This window comes from Sebastes fasciatus, chromosome 2, assembly GCF_043250625.1.
Source record: "Sebastes fasciatus isolate fSebFas1 chromosome 2, fSebFas1.pri, whole genome shotgun sequence".
Taxonomy (NCBI): Eukaryota; Metazoa; Chordata; class Actinopteri; order Perciformes; family Sebastidae; genus Sebastes; species Sebastes fasciatus.
The window spans coordinates 33,193,811-33,205,596 of NC_133796.1; the positions used below are offsets into that span (position 1 = coordinate 33,193,811).

At 41.3% G+C, this 11,786-nt stretch overlaps 2 protein-coding genes across 3 annotated transcripts; one reads left to right on the forward strand and one right to left on the reverse strand.

Annotated features, from left to right (window-relative positions):
* Window positions 1-1,553: 1,553 nt before the first annotated feature.
* Window positions 1,554-5,227, forward strand: LOC141758999 (uncharacterized). 2 transcript variants are annotated; one of them, XM_074620901.1, is made up of 4 exons: window positions 1,554-1,742; window positions 3,371-3,548; window positions 3,714-3,874; window positions 4,588-5,227. In XM_074620901.1, the coding sequence occupies exons 1-4, from the start codon at window positions 1,716-1,718 to the stop codon at window positions 4,879-4,881; spliced, it is 660 nt and encodes a 219-aa protein (XP_074477002.1). In that variant the 5' UTR covers window positions 1,554-1,715; the 3' UTR covers window positions 4,882-5,227. The 2 variants fall into 2 exon arrangements, with proteins under 2 accessions (XP_074477002.1, XP_074476995.1); XM_074620894.1 differs by having other exon boundaries at window positions 1,559-1,742; window positions 3,645-3,874.
* Window positions 5,228-5,665: 438 nt separating this feature from the next.
* On the reverse strand, window positions 5,666-10,757 carry LOC141758994 (hyaluronan and proteoglycan link protein 3-like). Its single transcript, XM_074620881.1, has 6 exons — window positions 10,456-10,757; window positions 9,691-9,914; window positions 9,389-9,611; window positions 9,116-9,261; window positions 7,695-7,997; window positions 5,666-6,506 (listed from the first exon to the last, which is right to left on the reverse strand). The coding sequence occupies exons 2-6, from the start codon at window positions 9,833-9,835 to the stop codon at window positions 6,217-6,219; spliced, it is 1,107 nt and encodes a 368-aa protein (XP_074476982.1). The 5' UTR covers window positions 9,836-9,914; window positions 10,456-10,757; the 3' UTR covers window positions 5,666-6,216.
* Between the last annotated feature and the right edge of the window lie 1,029 nt (window positions 10,758-11,786).

The window sequence follows — 11,786 nt, forward strand, 5'->3', positions numbered from 1 at the left end:
GTTTGTTTTATTGACACAACAAACAATTACTTTTTTATTGTTTTCTTCCATCTACATCAGTGGTCTCAAACTCAATTTACCTGGGGGCCGCTGGAGGCAGAGTCTGGGTGAGGCTGGGCCGCATCAGGTATTCCACAAAAAAAGCTTTGTTAAAAAAAAAACAATCTTCTCAAACGTCATTATTAACAGTTCTTTAACTTGAATGGGTTCTTCTGAACATGAACTGTCCTGAACATTAATGGAACATTGAAGAACATGAACGGTTCTTCTGAACATGGCCTATTGTGTCTCCCACTTTTCCTGAAATTGTCTGTGCTCGTCACCAACCTTTCTCTTCACTGCAGGCTTTGAAAAAGACAAGATATATATTCATTCCACTTGGTGTCACTCCGCAATAAAGTTGTGCCTGCTGTGTTTGTGTTGCTCTGCAATTACACCACCAAACCGCTAGTTGGCGGCGGCGTCTCTATGAGTTTCCTTCTTCTTCTTCTTCTTCTTCTTCTTGTACTACAAACAGAAACTGAGCGGAGTTGGAGCTAATAACTGTTGAACCACAGAACTTTTACATTACTGTAACGCCGAAAAGAGAAAATATATCTGAGTGGATTTGTGTGAACAAACATTGAAAAGATGGAGGCAGAGAGAAGTAGAACTTGGTCCTGGCCGCTCAGCATCGCTGAGAGACTGGACCAATCACAGCTGTTGCGGTCTGCGTCGCCGCGACGTGTAGTTACATTTCTGGAGAGGTGCACGTCAGGCTACGGCGTCGATTCAACGCAGAAGTATAAATCAAGCTTTAATCGAGCTTATGCGATGTTACACGGGCGCCGCCATAGTTGTTGTGAAATGTTTCTCTGCTTGCATCAAGCCCGGCCGATTGCCCGCCTCCGGGAGCCATATACCCCGCTGTGATTGGCCCGTCCCCGGGAGCCATATACCCCACTGTGATGGGTAGGTTCGTTCAGCTCGGGCTCGCGCAACAAAGGGACCTTCCACACACAACGCGGCAAACTGCCATTCACATAAAACTCGCGGGCCGAGGGCGCCTGGTTAGCTCAGTTGGTAGAGCGGGCGCCCGTGTAACAAGACTTGGTCCTGACCGCGGCGGCCCGGGTTCGAATCCGGCCTGTGGCCCTTTCCGCATCCACTCTCTCTCCCCCCTTTCCAAGACTCTATCCACTGTCCTGTCAATAAAAATGAAAAAAATGCCCGCAAAAAAAAAACTTTATAAAAAAAAAAAAAAATTTGCGGGCCGCACTAACATTAAACTTTCATATCAAGGTGGGGGCCACAAAATATCGTCTTGCGGGCCGCAATTGGCCCGCGGGCCGCGAGTTTGAGACCCCTGATCTACATGCATGTTGTCTTTAAATATCTATATATTGTAATTTGCTTAATGAATTGAATATATGTATATAAAGTATATATGTTTTTGTTTTTATTTTGTTATTTTTTTTATTTGTAATTTATTATTGAATTGACGCTTTGGCAATATTGTTCACCTGACACTCATGATCAATAAAGCAAATTGAACTGAATGGTGGCGGTAATGCACCTCTAAGATGGTTTGACAACCGCCAATAAACACCAAAGAAGAAGCAGAAGGTGGCGGTGATGCGCCTGAACGCTGGCGTGACTACCGACAATCAATCAGGAGAAGCAGAACAACAAGAACCTGAGAAGAAAGAGAAGAACCGCTCTGTCCTGTGGAGAAGATGGACATCAGCGATCGACGACCAAAAGTAAGCAAATACACGAACGAACCACAATGACTGTTGACCATTTATAATAACAACATGTCATTCACATGTGACCGTCGTGCTCTTGTCTCTTTTCATCCATTTAACGTTAGTTAGTAGATCAATACCTCCAGACAGTGGACTTCTTCACCTGCCGAGCTAAAAGCTAACTGTCTAGCTATCTCACAGCTACCATCACAACAATGTTCATTATGTGTTAACTCCAGAGCACGGCCTTTAGGGAGATCAGAACTTTATCTTTAACTTTAAGACATGTCAATATGAAGCATGTTCCCCGTTAGAGACATCTCAGCAGATCCTCAGGTAGCTAACAGAAGAGGAAGAGGAGGTGAGAGTCAACTGGTGGTTCTACCATCTTGGATCTAAAGCGACTAACACGTCCTCCTTCACACAGCCATTCAACACTAACACGTCCTCCTTCACACAGAGCCATTCAACACTAACACGTCCTCCTTCACACAGCCATTCAACACTAACACTACCTTTATCTCTAAGTATTTATATTATACTGTCCAATTTAATGTCTAATCCCAAATGGCACGTGTTGCCGCGGCGGCAGCTATTGTCTAAGATCACCTGAGTTTCGTCTCTTTGTCTCTAAACTCGCCTCTATCTAACAGTTAGCATGGCTAACAGGTAGCTAACGTTATTAACGTAATGTCGTTGAGGGCAGGCCAGATGTTACTGCGCATGAGTTGTACCCCGAGAGGCTGTATGTACGTAGTACCTATTATGCCCTGATATCACGATCCAGTTTTTCGTCTCGACGATGCATATCGTCACGTTTTTATATCGCGATATTTCGTGGCACAATATTTCGTCACACCCCTACTAATATTATGAAGTAGTTAAAGGGACTATTTGTAACTTTCAGAAATGCTGCTTAACAGCGACACCTGTGGTCGTGAAATCAACGAAAGTCAGCGTCGGGCTCGCGCTTGCTCGCTCTCAATATACCTGAACGAGCATCGCTCAAAACAGTGAGGCGACACACGTCAGCTAAAACCACAATATCACTCTATATTTCTTCTGCTTGGCAGTAATGTTAGCTGACCAGACGAAGGTCTCCATTAACATGATTTAGATCTGATCCTAGTGTTGGCTTTTACTGCCTCAGCGCAGACTGATGCAGCGGGGCTCTGCAGCGTGTCTCCCTGCTCTCTCCGCCCGCAGCCGGAGAGAGCAGAGGAGACACCGGCACCCGGTCGGTAACGAGACGATAACGTTACTAGCTGAGGAGCTCCGTCACTTCACAAGACACGGGAAACCTCTGTTGGTCTGGAGGAGCTGCAGCAGTTATTTCTGCACAAACGTCCACTGTGCATTCACTAGATATTCTCAGAGCTAAACTAACTCTTCTGCAGTGAGGAGTGAGCGCGAGTTCACGTCTAGAGGTGGAGCGAGCTGAGAACGCGCGCGCTCTCTCTGAGTGAAGTCAGGCAGGCAGAGGAGGAGAGGCAGCGGCCACACGCGAACGCGCATATGCGAGCGCGAATGTGTGGCGACCCGCTACATTTATACGCTTAAAAAGTTACAAACAGTCCCTTTAATGGACAGCTGAGGCATCTGAGGTTGTTGTTTATTACTAATGACTTTATTATCTATTCCAGGTCCATGTAACCATCCAGAAGGGATTATACACTCCGACACTGAAAAAATGCATCGACTGCTGCTATCCTCCCAAATACCATTGTCCATTTTGTTTACCATCTTTTTTCAAACCTACAAAATACTCCAGAGCTAGGCTTCATCTGGACATTCATCTAAGGAGAGCCATTTTCGTTGGAGGTAATTACATTTTCTATTTTGTGATTAATTGTCAGTGTCAGCAAAAAAGATGAATCATATATTCATTCATAATTAAATGTGTTTTTCATATTTCAGAGTACACAATCCACAGATGTGCACTGGATTGCAGAAATCAGGCGCATTACCACTGTTTGTTCTGCACAGACACGCTGATAAAGCAGCGAGATTTCAAAAATCATCTACCGTGCTGCCACCAGGCTCAACAGCAGAGAATATTATCCGATCTGCAGACAGCCGCGACACACAGAGTCCAAACCGAAGGATCGCTGATCCCTGGAGAGGGTGACATCGCTACATTTGAGATAGTAAGGCTGTGTGTGATGAGTGATGCACTTTTAAGTAATCCATTTGTCATTGCCGATTGTCTCCTGACAGTGTATCTTAACATTTCAGTTTTGTCTTCTGGTGGGTGATCTTCGCTTTCTTCGTTTCCTTTGTACATTTTTTACTATCAACAACATATTTTTAACCTTTTTTGTGTTTTAATTACTGCATGGCAGCCAGAAGTTTAACTGTTAGGCCTGTTGACTCTACAACCAGCTTGCACTTGTGCAAAAGAGTCACATTTTGAGATTGTGATCTCGTGATGATGTCTTGGGATTTATTATGTGTGTAACTATTGTTCTTCGGGTTCTTTTTTTAAATCATAAGTTGCATGTGATGGGGTGTAATCGACAATCAGCATCTATGTGAAGTCAGGTGCAACAGTTTAGAAGAAGGTTTTTTTTGTTTCTATCTGGGGAAAAACTCCCTCTTATCGTAGAATTTTTCATACATGATTAAATAAACTTGCCATAACTGCTTTGCAAAAATATAAGAGACTTTTTTTATTGCAAACGTTTTAAATTTTCTTTGAATGCTACTGTGGACCGGCAGCCAAAAAATACTCAGAAAAATATCTGTTTTCAGATTTAGCCAGCTTTGGGTGTTGTCTATCTATCACTAAAGCTAAATCACTGTCATTGAACGCCACAGATTTTATTTTGTTGTTTAAAAACAATCTGCGTTGTCCTTATAGGAGAGCGACGATGACAGTGATGATGATGTAACCTCCATCGTGGAGTCAGACGACCAACACAGCCCCGGAGCGAGCAGCAGCCAGCTCGTCCAACGTGACACTGTGGGGATGAAGAGGAGTACGGATCCTTCTAAATGTGACCGAACTGTACAGACCAACATTGAAAAACCACAAGACTGCGATGAATACTACTTCATGGGCCTGGTGAAAATGTTTAAAAAGTTGTCCCCTCGGAAGAAGGCAGAGGTCAGGATGAAAATCGAGAGACTCATCTTCGAAGCTGAGTTTGAGTAGAAAGGGATTACGCACACGTTTCCTGTTACATGTTTTATTGAAAGTTGTAAGAAGCAGAGTTTCTGTATTTTGTCTTGTTTGCAGACAAACCCTTGAAGATTTTTTTCTTTCGACACTAAGACAGAGATGTACAGTAGGGTTAATAACGAATAACCACAGATGTATGCAGTAAAGACTGCTCAGCCTACCTCAGACAGACACATAGTGACATAGAGTCTCACAGCTGGACATTAATAATACTGGGGCCAGTTTTCTCAGATGTACAAAACAAATCAAGCTGCTTTTTGTAAAGCCTGACATATATTATGAAATGTTTTTTTCATGCAAATAAAACTCCTGCAAGTTGTGTGTGTGTGGGCGTAATATTTCTGTGTGAAGAGACAGACGGGAATCTTCTGTAAAAGGATTTTAATGGTTAGGAAAAGCGTTTTTTATACTAAAATAAGTTATATTTCCAATAATGTAAAAATTGAGTGATGTGAAAATCACCTGAGGTACATGGTTCTACAGTAGATCTGTAAGAAACTAGGGCTGCAACTAACGCTTATTTTCATTGTCAATTATTTTCTTGATTAGTTGATTAATTGGTCTATGAAATGTCAGAAAATGGTGAAAAATGTTGATCAGCGTTTCAAGATGACGTCCTCAAATGTCTTGTTTTGTCCACAACTCAAAGATATTCAGTTTACTGTCATAGAGGAGTAAAAAAAAAAAAAGAAAATATTCACATTTGAGAAGCTGGAATCAGAATTGACTTTTTTTCTTTAAAAAATGACTCAAACCGATTAATCGATAATCCAAATAGTTGCGGATTAATAGTTGACAATGAATCGATTAATCGATGCAGCTCTAGAAGAAACAATAATTGATGTCCACTGCCCTTCGAATCATGTCATAGCCTTCATCAGTGTACAGAATCATATCAATAGCTTTAATTTTATTAATGCTTAATAGCATTAATAGTGAGACAACATCAAAGTAAAGTAAAGGCTTTGCTCTCATGTACAAAAAGAGAATGAACTAATAGAAAATACAATGAGATGTACATAAAATGGTAAAACTGAGGTTTACACCAGTGGTTGCCAACCTTTCTCACTTGTAAGTAGTATCTACTTGTGAGCCATCAACACGGTCTTTAACCAATTTAGGCAAAGAGTGAGAGAGTTTTGTTTCTACTTGAATAAGTTTTAGAGGCATTAAGATGTAAAACTATCCAGCACATCACAAGAAAAAATGTCTGAGGATTTCCAGGCAGCTCGCTCATAAGGATCCATATTTTCAAGAGAGCTGTGCCAACTTCACATCTCTGACCCCACAGAGGAGGGGAGTCTACATTCATTCATCCCCTGACTTGTAGCAGTAGACTCCATGCTTGTGCTGAGGAGGTGGGAAGCCAAAGCTGCGCACCCCGGGCTCAGAGGGACCACAGTTTCTCCGTGGCCTGGTGATGGGATACCGGACGCTTCCATCAGCCAGCCAGCCAGCCTCACAGCTGTCCAGCCCCGTTAGTTTCCAGGCGGCGTAGAGCTGTCCGACCTTGGCGACTTCTGCTCCGTCCTCCTGACACGCCTGCTGAGCCTCGGTCAGGTTCATCTTGTGAGAGGGCTGAAGATAGTAGACACTCCCTTTGAAGGAAACATTGTTATTGTGACACCAGTCAAGAGACTTGTTTAAACATTTTTTATGCAGTTATTTTTTCAAGTGAGAAATATGGGATAATGGTATTCATTCTTTATCTTATTATTCTGTTATTAATTTTCTTTTTTATATTTATTGAAATGCTGTCTTATTTAGCTTGTAAGGTGGGAAACCTTTGCTAGAAAACATAAATAAGAATGAAAACTTGGGCAAACTTGTGACATTTGAGTGTCAAACACTTCATTTCCTGCATTCTGGTGAATTTTTATGCACCAATTGCATCAAGTTCTGGTGAAAATGTCTTTACTTATGTAAAGGAAAACACACAATTCAGGCACCAGGTGACAATTCCATTCATTGGATCCACACGAGTCTCAGCTTTACAGTGATACCCAATTTATGTAACTCTAAGACTGTTTAGGGACCCCAGTATGCAGAAATATTCAAATAACCATTTTAAGAATATGCAAAAATAACACATTTATACTGCATGCAAAACAAACTGCAGTTTAACCCAAACTGCATGTGATCATCATAAAGTGGGCATGTCTGTAAAGGGGAGACTCATGGGTACCCATAGAACCCATTTTCATTCACATATCTTGAGGTCAGAGGTCAAGGGACCCCTTTGAAAATGGCCTTGCCAGTTTTTCCTCACCAAAATGTAGTCTAACTTTGGAGTGTTATTTAACCTCCTACTTGACAAGATAACATGACATGGTTATACAAATGGATTCCTTAGGTTTTTCTAGTTTCATAAGATACCAATATCTCCACTCTAGCTCAGGGGTGCAGAGATGAAATTTAAGTATGCTTGAGCACCCCTAAAAAGGGTCTAAAATCGCCACTGATGCAGACTTAAGGATGTTGGCTTCTGCACACTATTAACAGTTACAGTGCCTCCTAATGAGAGGAGACAGGAAGCAAAAAAAAGTGCCTCTGGGTAAAGATAGTTTCAAAGCAGTTTGGCACTTGAGCAGAGGACATTTTGACATTAATGGCTGCTGAATTCCTTTCAGCTGCTTCAGTTTCAGGCTCCTGGTATTGTGCATGCTGGCTCACTGATCATCGTTAATGTTATTAGTAACACCTGTGCTCTTTCTGCTATGACAACTCAAACCTGTTTTGAAACCAGGTTTTGAGCAGGTTGCATTGCTGCTCTGACGCCACCTCACCTCGGAGTGAAGAGGAGAAGCAGAAGACATCGTAGCGATGAAGGTGCTGGTGGCGTCTGCCGTAGCTCCGGACGCCCGGGGCGAGGCCGTGCCCCCCGCAGGGCACCCTGGGCTGGGTGATGGGGTACTGGACCGTCCCGTCAGCCAGCCAGCCGGCGTTGCACCAGTGCAGGCCCTCCTTCCAGGCCTGGAAGAGCTGTGTGAAGGTGGCCAGGGTGGAGTCCTGCTGCTCACAGGTCTGCTGGGCTCCCAGGAAGCTCAGGTGGTAATGACCACCAGGGTGCTGGTAGGGAAACACCACACCTGGGGGGAGAAATTCATTACACTCTATTACACAGAGCGTGTGGGCTTCAAAGGTGGATAGAACAAAGCCATCATTAATGTTATTAGTAACACCTGTGGTTGAGTCTATGACATGTCAAAGTGTCTGCTGTGAAAAAAACAATTAACCCAATTCAACTACAACTAATATTTCTACAAGTAAAATATCTACTTCTGTTATTAAGATTTTATACTCAAGTACTTCTGCTCCTACTATTACTACCCAACTACCAGCAATACCAATGAGACTTCTAACATTGTCAGATTACATCTCTATTTACAGAAGAATGGAATATATTAATAATTATATACATTATAAATTTAATAAAAGGAATGACCATTAATGGTATTGTATATACAGTACACATTCATACAAGTGTCTACCAGTTCACCAAAAATCAGACTATCACAATCAAATGCAGTTTAAAAGACAAAAACAAACACAAATCAATCAATGAATGCATTACATCATCATACTGCTGTTACTGAGCCACTTTATGTAAAGTATATGGTGCTATATTTTTTTATTGATCTACTTTTCTTATTCCAGTCTCATAACCCATATCTCATCCCTCTTTCTCATTACATTTGTGCAATACTGTTGAAGATACTGTCACTTACTTTCACACACAATCCTCATTTTCATACGTACAGTATATAGTACTATTATTTAATTTGATATATGTCATCACATTCTTATTGTATCGTATCATTGTCTTTCTCTCTTATTAATGTTATTCTATCTTATTATTGTAAATTTATCTTATCTTATCTATTGCGTTTAGTGCTGGGCTGACCCGTTCTCTCACCCTATACATTTCATTGTACTGACCCCTGTAATGACCCTGTGTTAACATGCACATGACAAATAAAACTGAAACTTGAACTGTAAAAGGCTTTAAATAAGACTCAAATAGTCAAAGAGGAATTCTGTTGGAAGATCTGGGATGCAATGCTTTATAATAAGCTTTTCATCTTCAATTCATTAAGATTAAAACTGCAGGACATCTTTTTTTTCTATGAACAGAATTAAAAGTAGGCGTACTGTATGTGTGCAATGTTTGGACTCTCGTTGCCTCTGGGAATGAACAACATTGTACCTTGTAACTCCAGATCAACTGAAGTGCTCCTGTCCTCCAGTCCGTCCACCACCTCACAGTGGTAGCGGCCTGTATCATTCAGCAGGAGGTCAGTCATCACAAGTGCAGCATCTCCTGGGAACTCCTGTCTGAGCTGCACACGGCCCCTGACCAACACACACACACACACACACACACACACACACACACACACACACACACACACTGTGAGTTAATAAAACACAATGAAGCTCACACAGCCATCATAAATGAATTATTTGTCTTTTCAACAACCTGAAGTGGCCAAAACTTCGACAGTGTGAGCCGATGGTCACCAGCACATCTGTCTGTTGCCCCCCAGCAGCAGGCAGCCAGGACCACTTGATCCGGACTTCCCTCGGCGAGCTCAACTCAGGCTCATACCAGAACCTGCAGGGCATGGTGGCGTTACCCCCTCTGACTGCAAACACTGACGGCTGAGCAGAGTCCACGTGGAGCTTCACACCTCTGAAATGAACTGGAGGGAACATTACATCTAAGAATTGGAGCAGCTAATTACAATAAATATATATATATTTTATTGATCATGTTCATACTTTCTTTGTTTCCATTTCCTTTGAGGTAGTCATGGTAGAAGAAGAAGTTGTTTGGGATTGTGGGGGAAGCCAGGGCCAAACCTGAGAGAAGCAGCTGAGCGCCCAACAACAGGACACACATCATCATCATCATCATCATCTTCATCCTCCTGGCTGTGAGGACAAATCCTGATCCTGAATGCTCTCTGTGCAGCAATCCACAAAGCCTGCAGAGAGAAATATCCCTAAAAGCACAGTGGAATAATCACTTTTGGATGACTTCATTATATTTGCACAACCTTCTGTATTTGTAACTTTGGATGTTGTGACAGGACAGTGCCTGTAGAGGGCAGCATGACACCATGTTAGTGAGCTCTGTCTGCTTTCTATCAACATTTCAATTTAGTCACTTCGACAACTTTTGTACGCTTTATATTTATTATATGTTAGTAAAAAATAATGTTTCTGCAGTTTGGCACCACAAAACAGGTTGACTGATTTAAAAGATAGAAATTTGGATTATTTGCTTGCTTTCAGCATAGCAGGTATACTCTATTTCAGTTAGTCTAAATGCATCATTTGCAACACCTGTGACATTTTCTGAGTCGATGTAGGAACGTTAACACACGTGAGGACATTTAACGAAAAAACTCGAAATGCAAAAGGTCTAATAAATAAAAAAAACAAAACTCATTTGACTAATAAAGTGACTCGTGTTTTAAAGATTACAGAACATATTTGATGTACAGTCATTTTGTTAAAAGTCTATTTATGTTTCACACTTACCGTAAAACACCTTGATATTCTGCTTTAATCCTCGTCGAAAGGAAAGCTTTGATGCTGAGGAGCAGAAGAAGTCAGAAGAAGTCTGCTGGCAGCAACATTAGTGTCTCCAAGAGGACGCACAGTATCTGATGCTCACAGGGTTCACAGGGTTTCTGGTCAACTAAAAGCATCAATTGTGGGTTAGTCTCCTCCAGTCGTTGCCGATGATAAAACAGGTGTAACTGTGGTCAGTTAGTAATGATAAGTGTATTCTGTAGCAGGACTGTGATGCTGCTGCTGTGCTGCTGTCTGGCTGTTGAACTGGAATAGTACCTGAGTGTGCTTCTGCAGCCAGAGAGTGAAGGAAGGGAGGATGGTGATGGTGATGTCAGAGATGGAGAAGAAGACCCCAATTTCATTCATCACTATTTATACATTTATAGCTCAAATATGCAAATTAAGAATGAAAATTAATACTTATTTCTGTTTATTGTGATTTTTTTTCAACAGGTGGCACAATACTGCATGACATTCATATATGCATATCATTTACACAAAAACAAAACAACAAGAAAAAGACAGGAAAAACAGAAGGGAACACAGCAACGAAAAGACAAAACACATAAATAAATAAAAAAGAACTACAATAATAATAATAATAATAATAATAATAACAATTTAGTGAAAGGTGACCATTCTTTCCTGTTCGTCACTCAAACATTGCCCCTTTCCTCAGGCTCTTGTAATGCTTCAGACATATATTCACTTTCCATAAAGTGAATATAAGGTTTCCAGTTAGTATCAAGGGCCTACAAATGTTTGTTTTTTGTTTATATTTAACAGTCTAGTGTACATTTGTTCCAATGATTTTTCTTTGCAGTTTCCCAGCAGTATCTGCAAAACTACCCAAAAAATCTAACAATTTATACTGAAAAGCTTTTATCCATTTGAATCTCAAACTCAACACCATGTTATTTTTTCTACCAAACCATTCAGTTCTTGTGAGACAGTTTAGACTGCTAAGTGTGCTTTATACAGTAGTATAAGCATAAATATGATTTTATCAAAGGTGATAACATTTAATTACTGTCTTATAGCACTGATGAGTTGTTTTGGTCCTGCTTCCACAAACACAAGTTATATCTTGGGAGAAAACTCCTATGCTTCCCTCCTAAACTCTCTGAAAGCAGCTGTTAGCTGTGTTTGTTTCCTGGAAGTGCTGTGATCTTTTATAGGAAACCCTGCTATGTTGCGGAAAACATACATTATGAAATGCACATCCACATAGAGTAGTTACATGCACAGTGAGGACAGATGTGTCCGAGATGCTCCGTCCTCCACTGCATTCATCT

Excerpts from the sequence above, each read along its gene's own strand:
- LOC141758999 (XM_074620894.1), top strand. The coding sequence starts at position 1,716 with ATGGACATCAGCGATCGACGACCAAAA. Across the intron at positions 3,549-3,644 it reads GAGAGCCATTTTCGTTGGAG|AGTACACAATCCACAGATGT; the intron begins GTAATTACATTT and ends TTCATATTTCAG. Across the intron at positions 3,875-4,587 it reads ACATCGCTACATTTGAGATA|GAGAGCGACGATGACAGTGA; the intron begins GTAAGGCTGTGT and ends TTGTCCTTATAG.
- LOC141758994 (XM_074620881.1), bottom strand. The coding sequence starts at position 9,835 with ATGAAGATGATGATGATGATGATGATGTGTGTCCTGTTGTTGGGCGCT. Across the intron at positions 9,262-9,388 it reads CGAAGTTTTGGCCACTTCAG|GGGCCGTGTGCAGCTCAGAC; the intron begins GTTGTTGAAAAG and ends TGTGTTGGTCAG. Across the intron at positions 6,507-7,694 it reads CTTCTCCTCTTCACTCCGAG|GGAGTGTCTACTATCTTCAG; the intron begins GTGAGGTGGCGT and ends TTTCCTTCAAAG.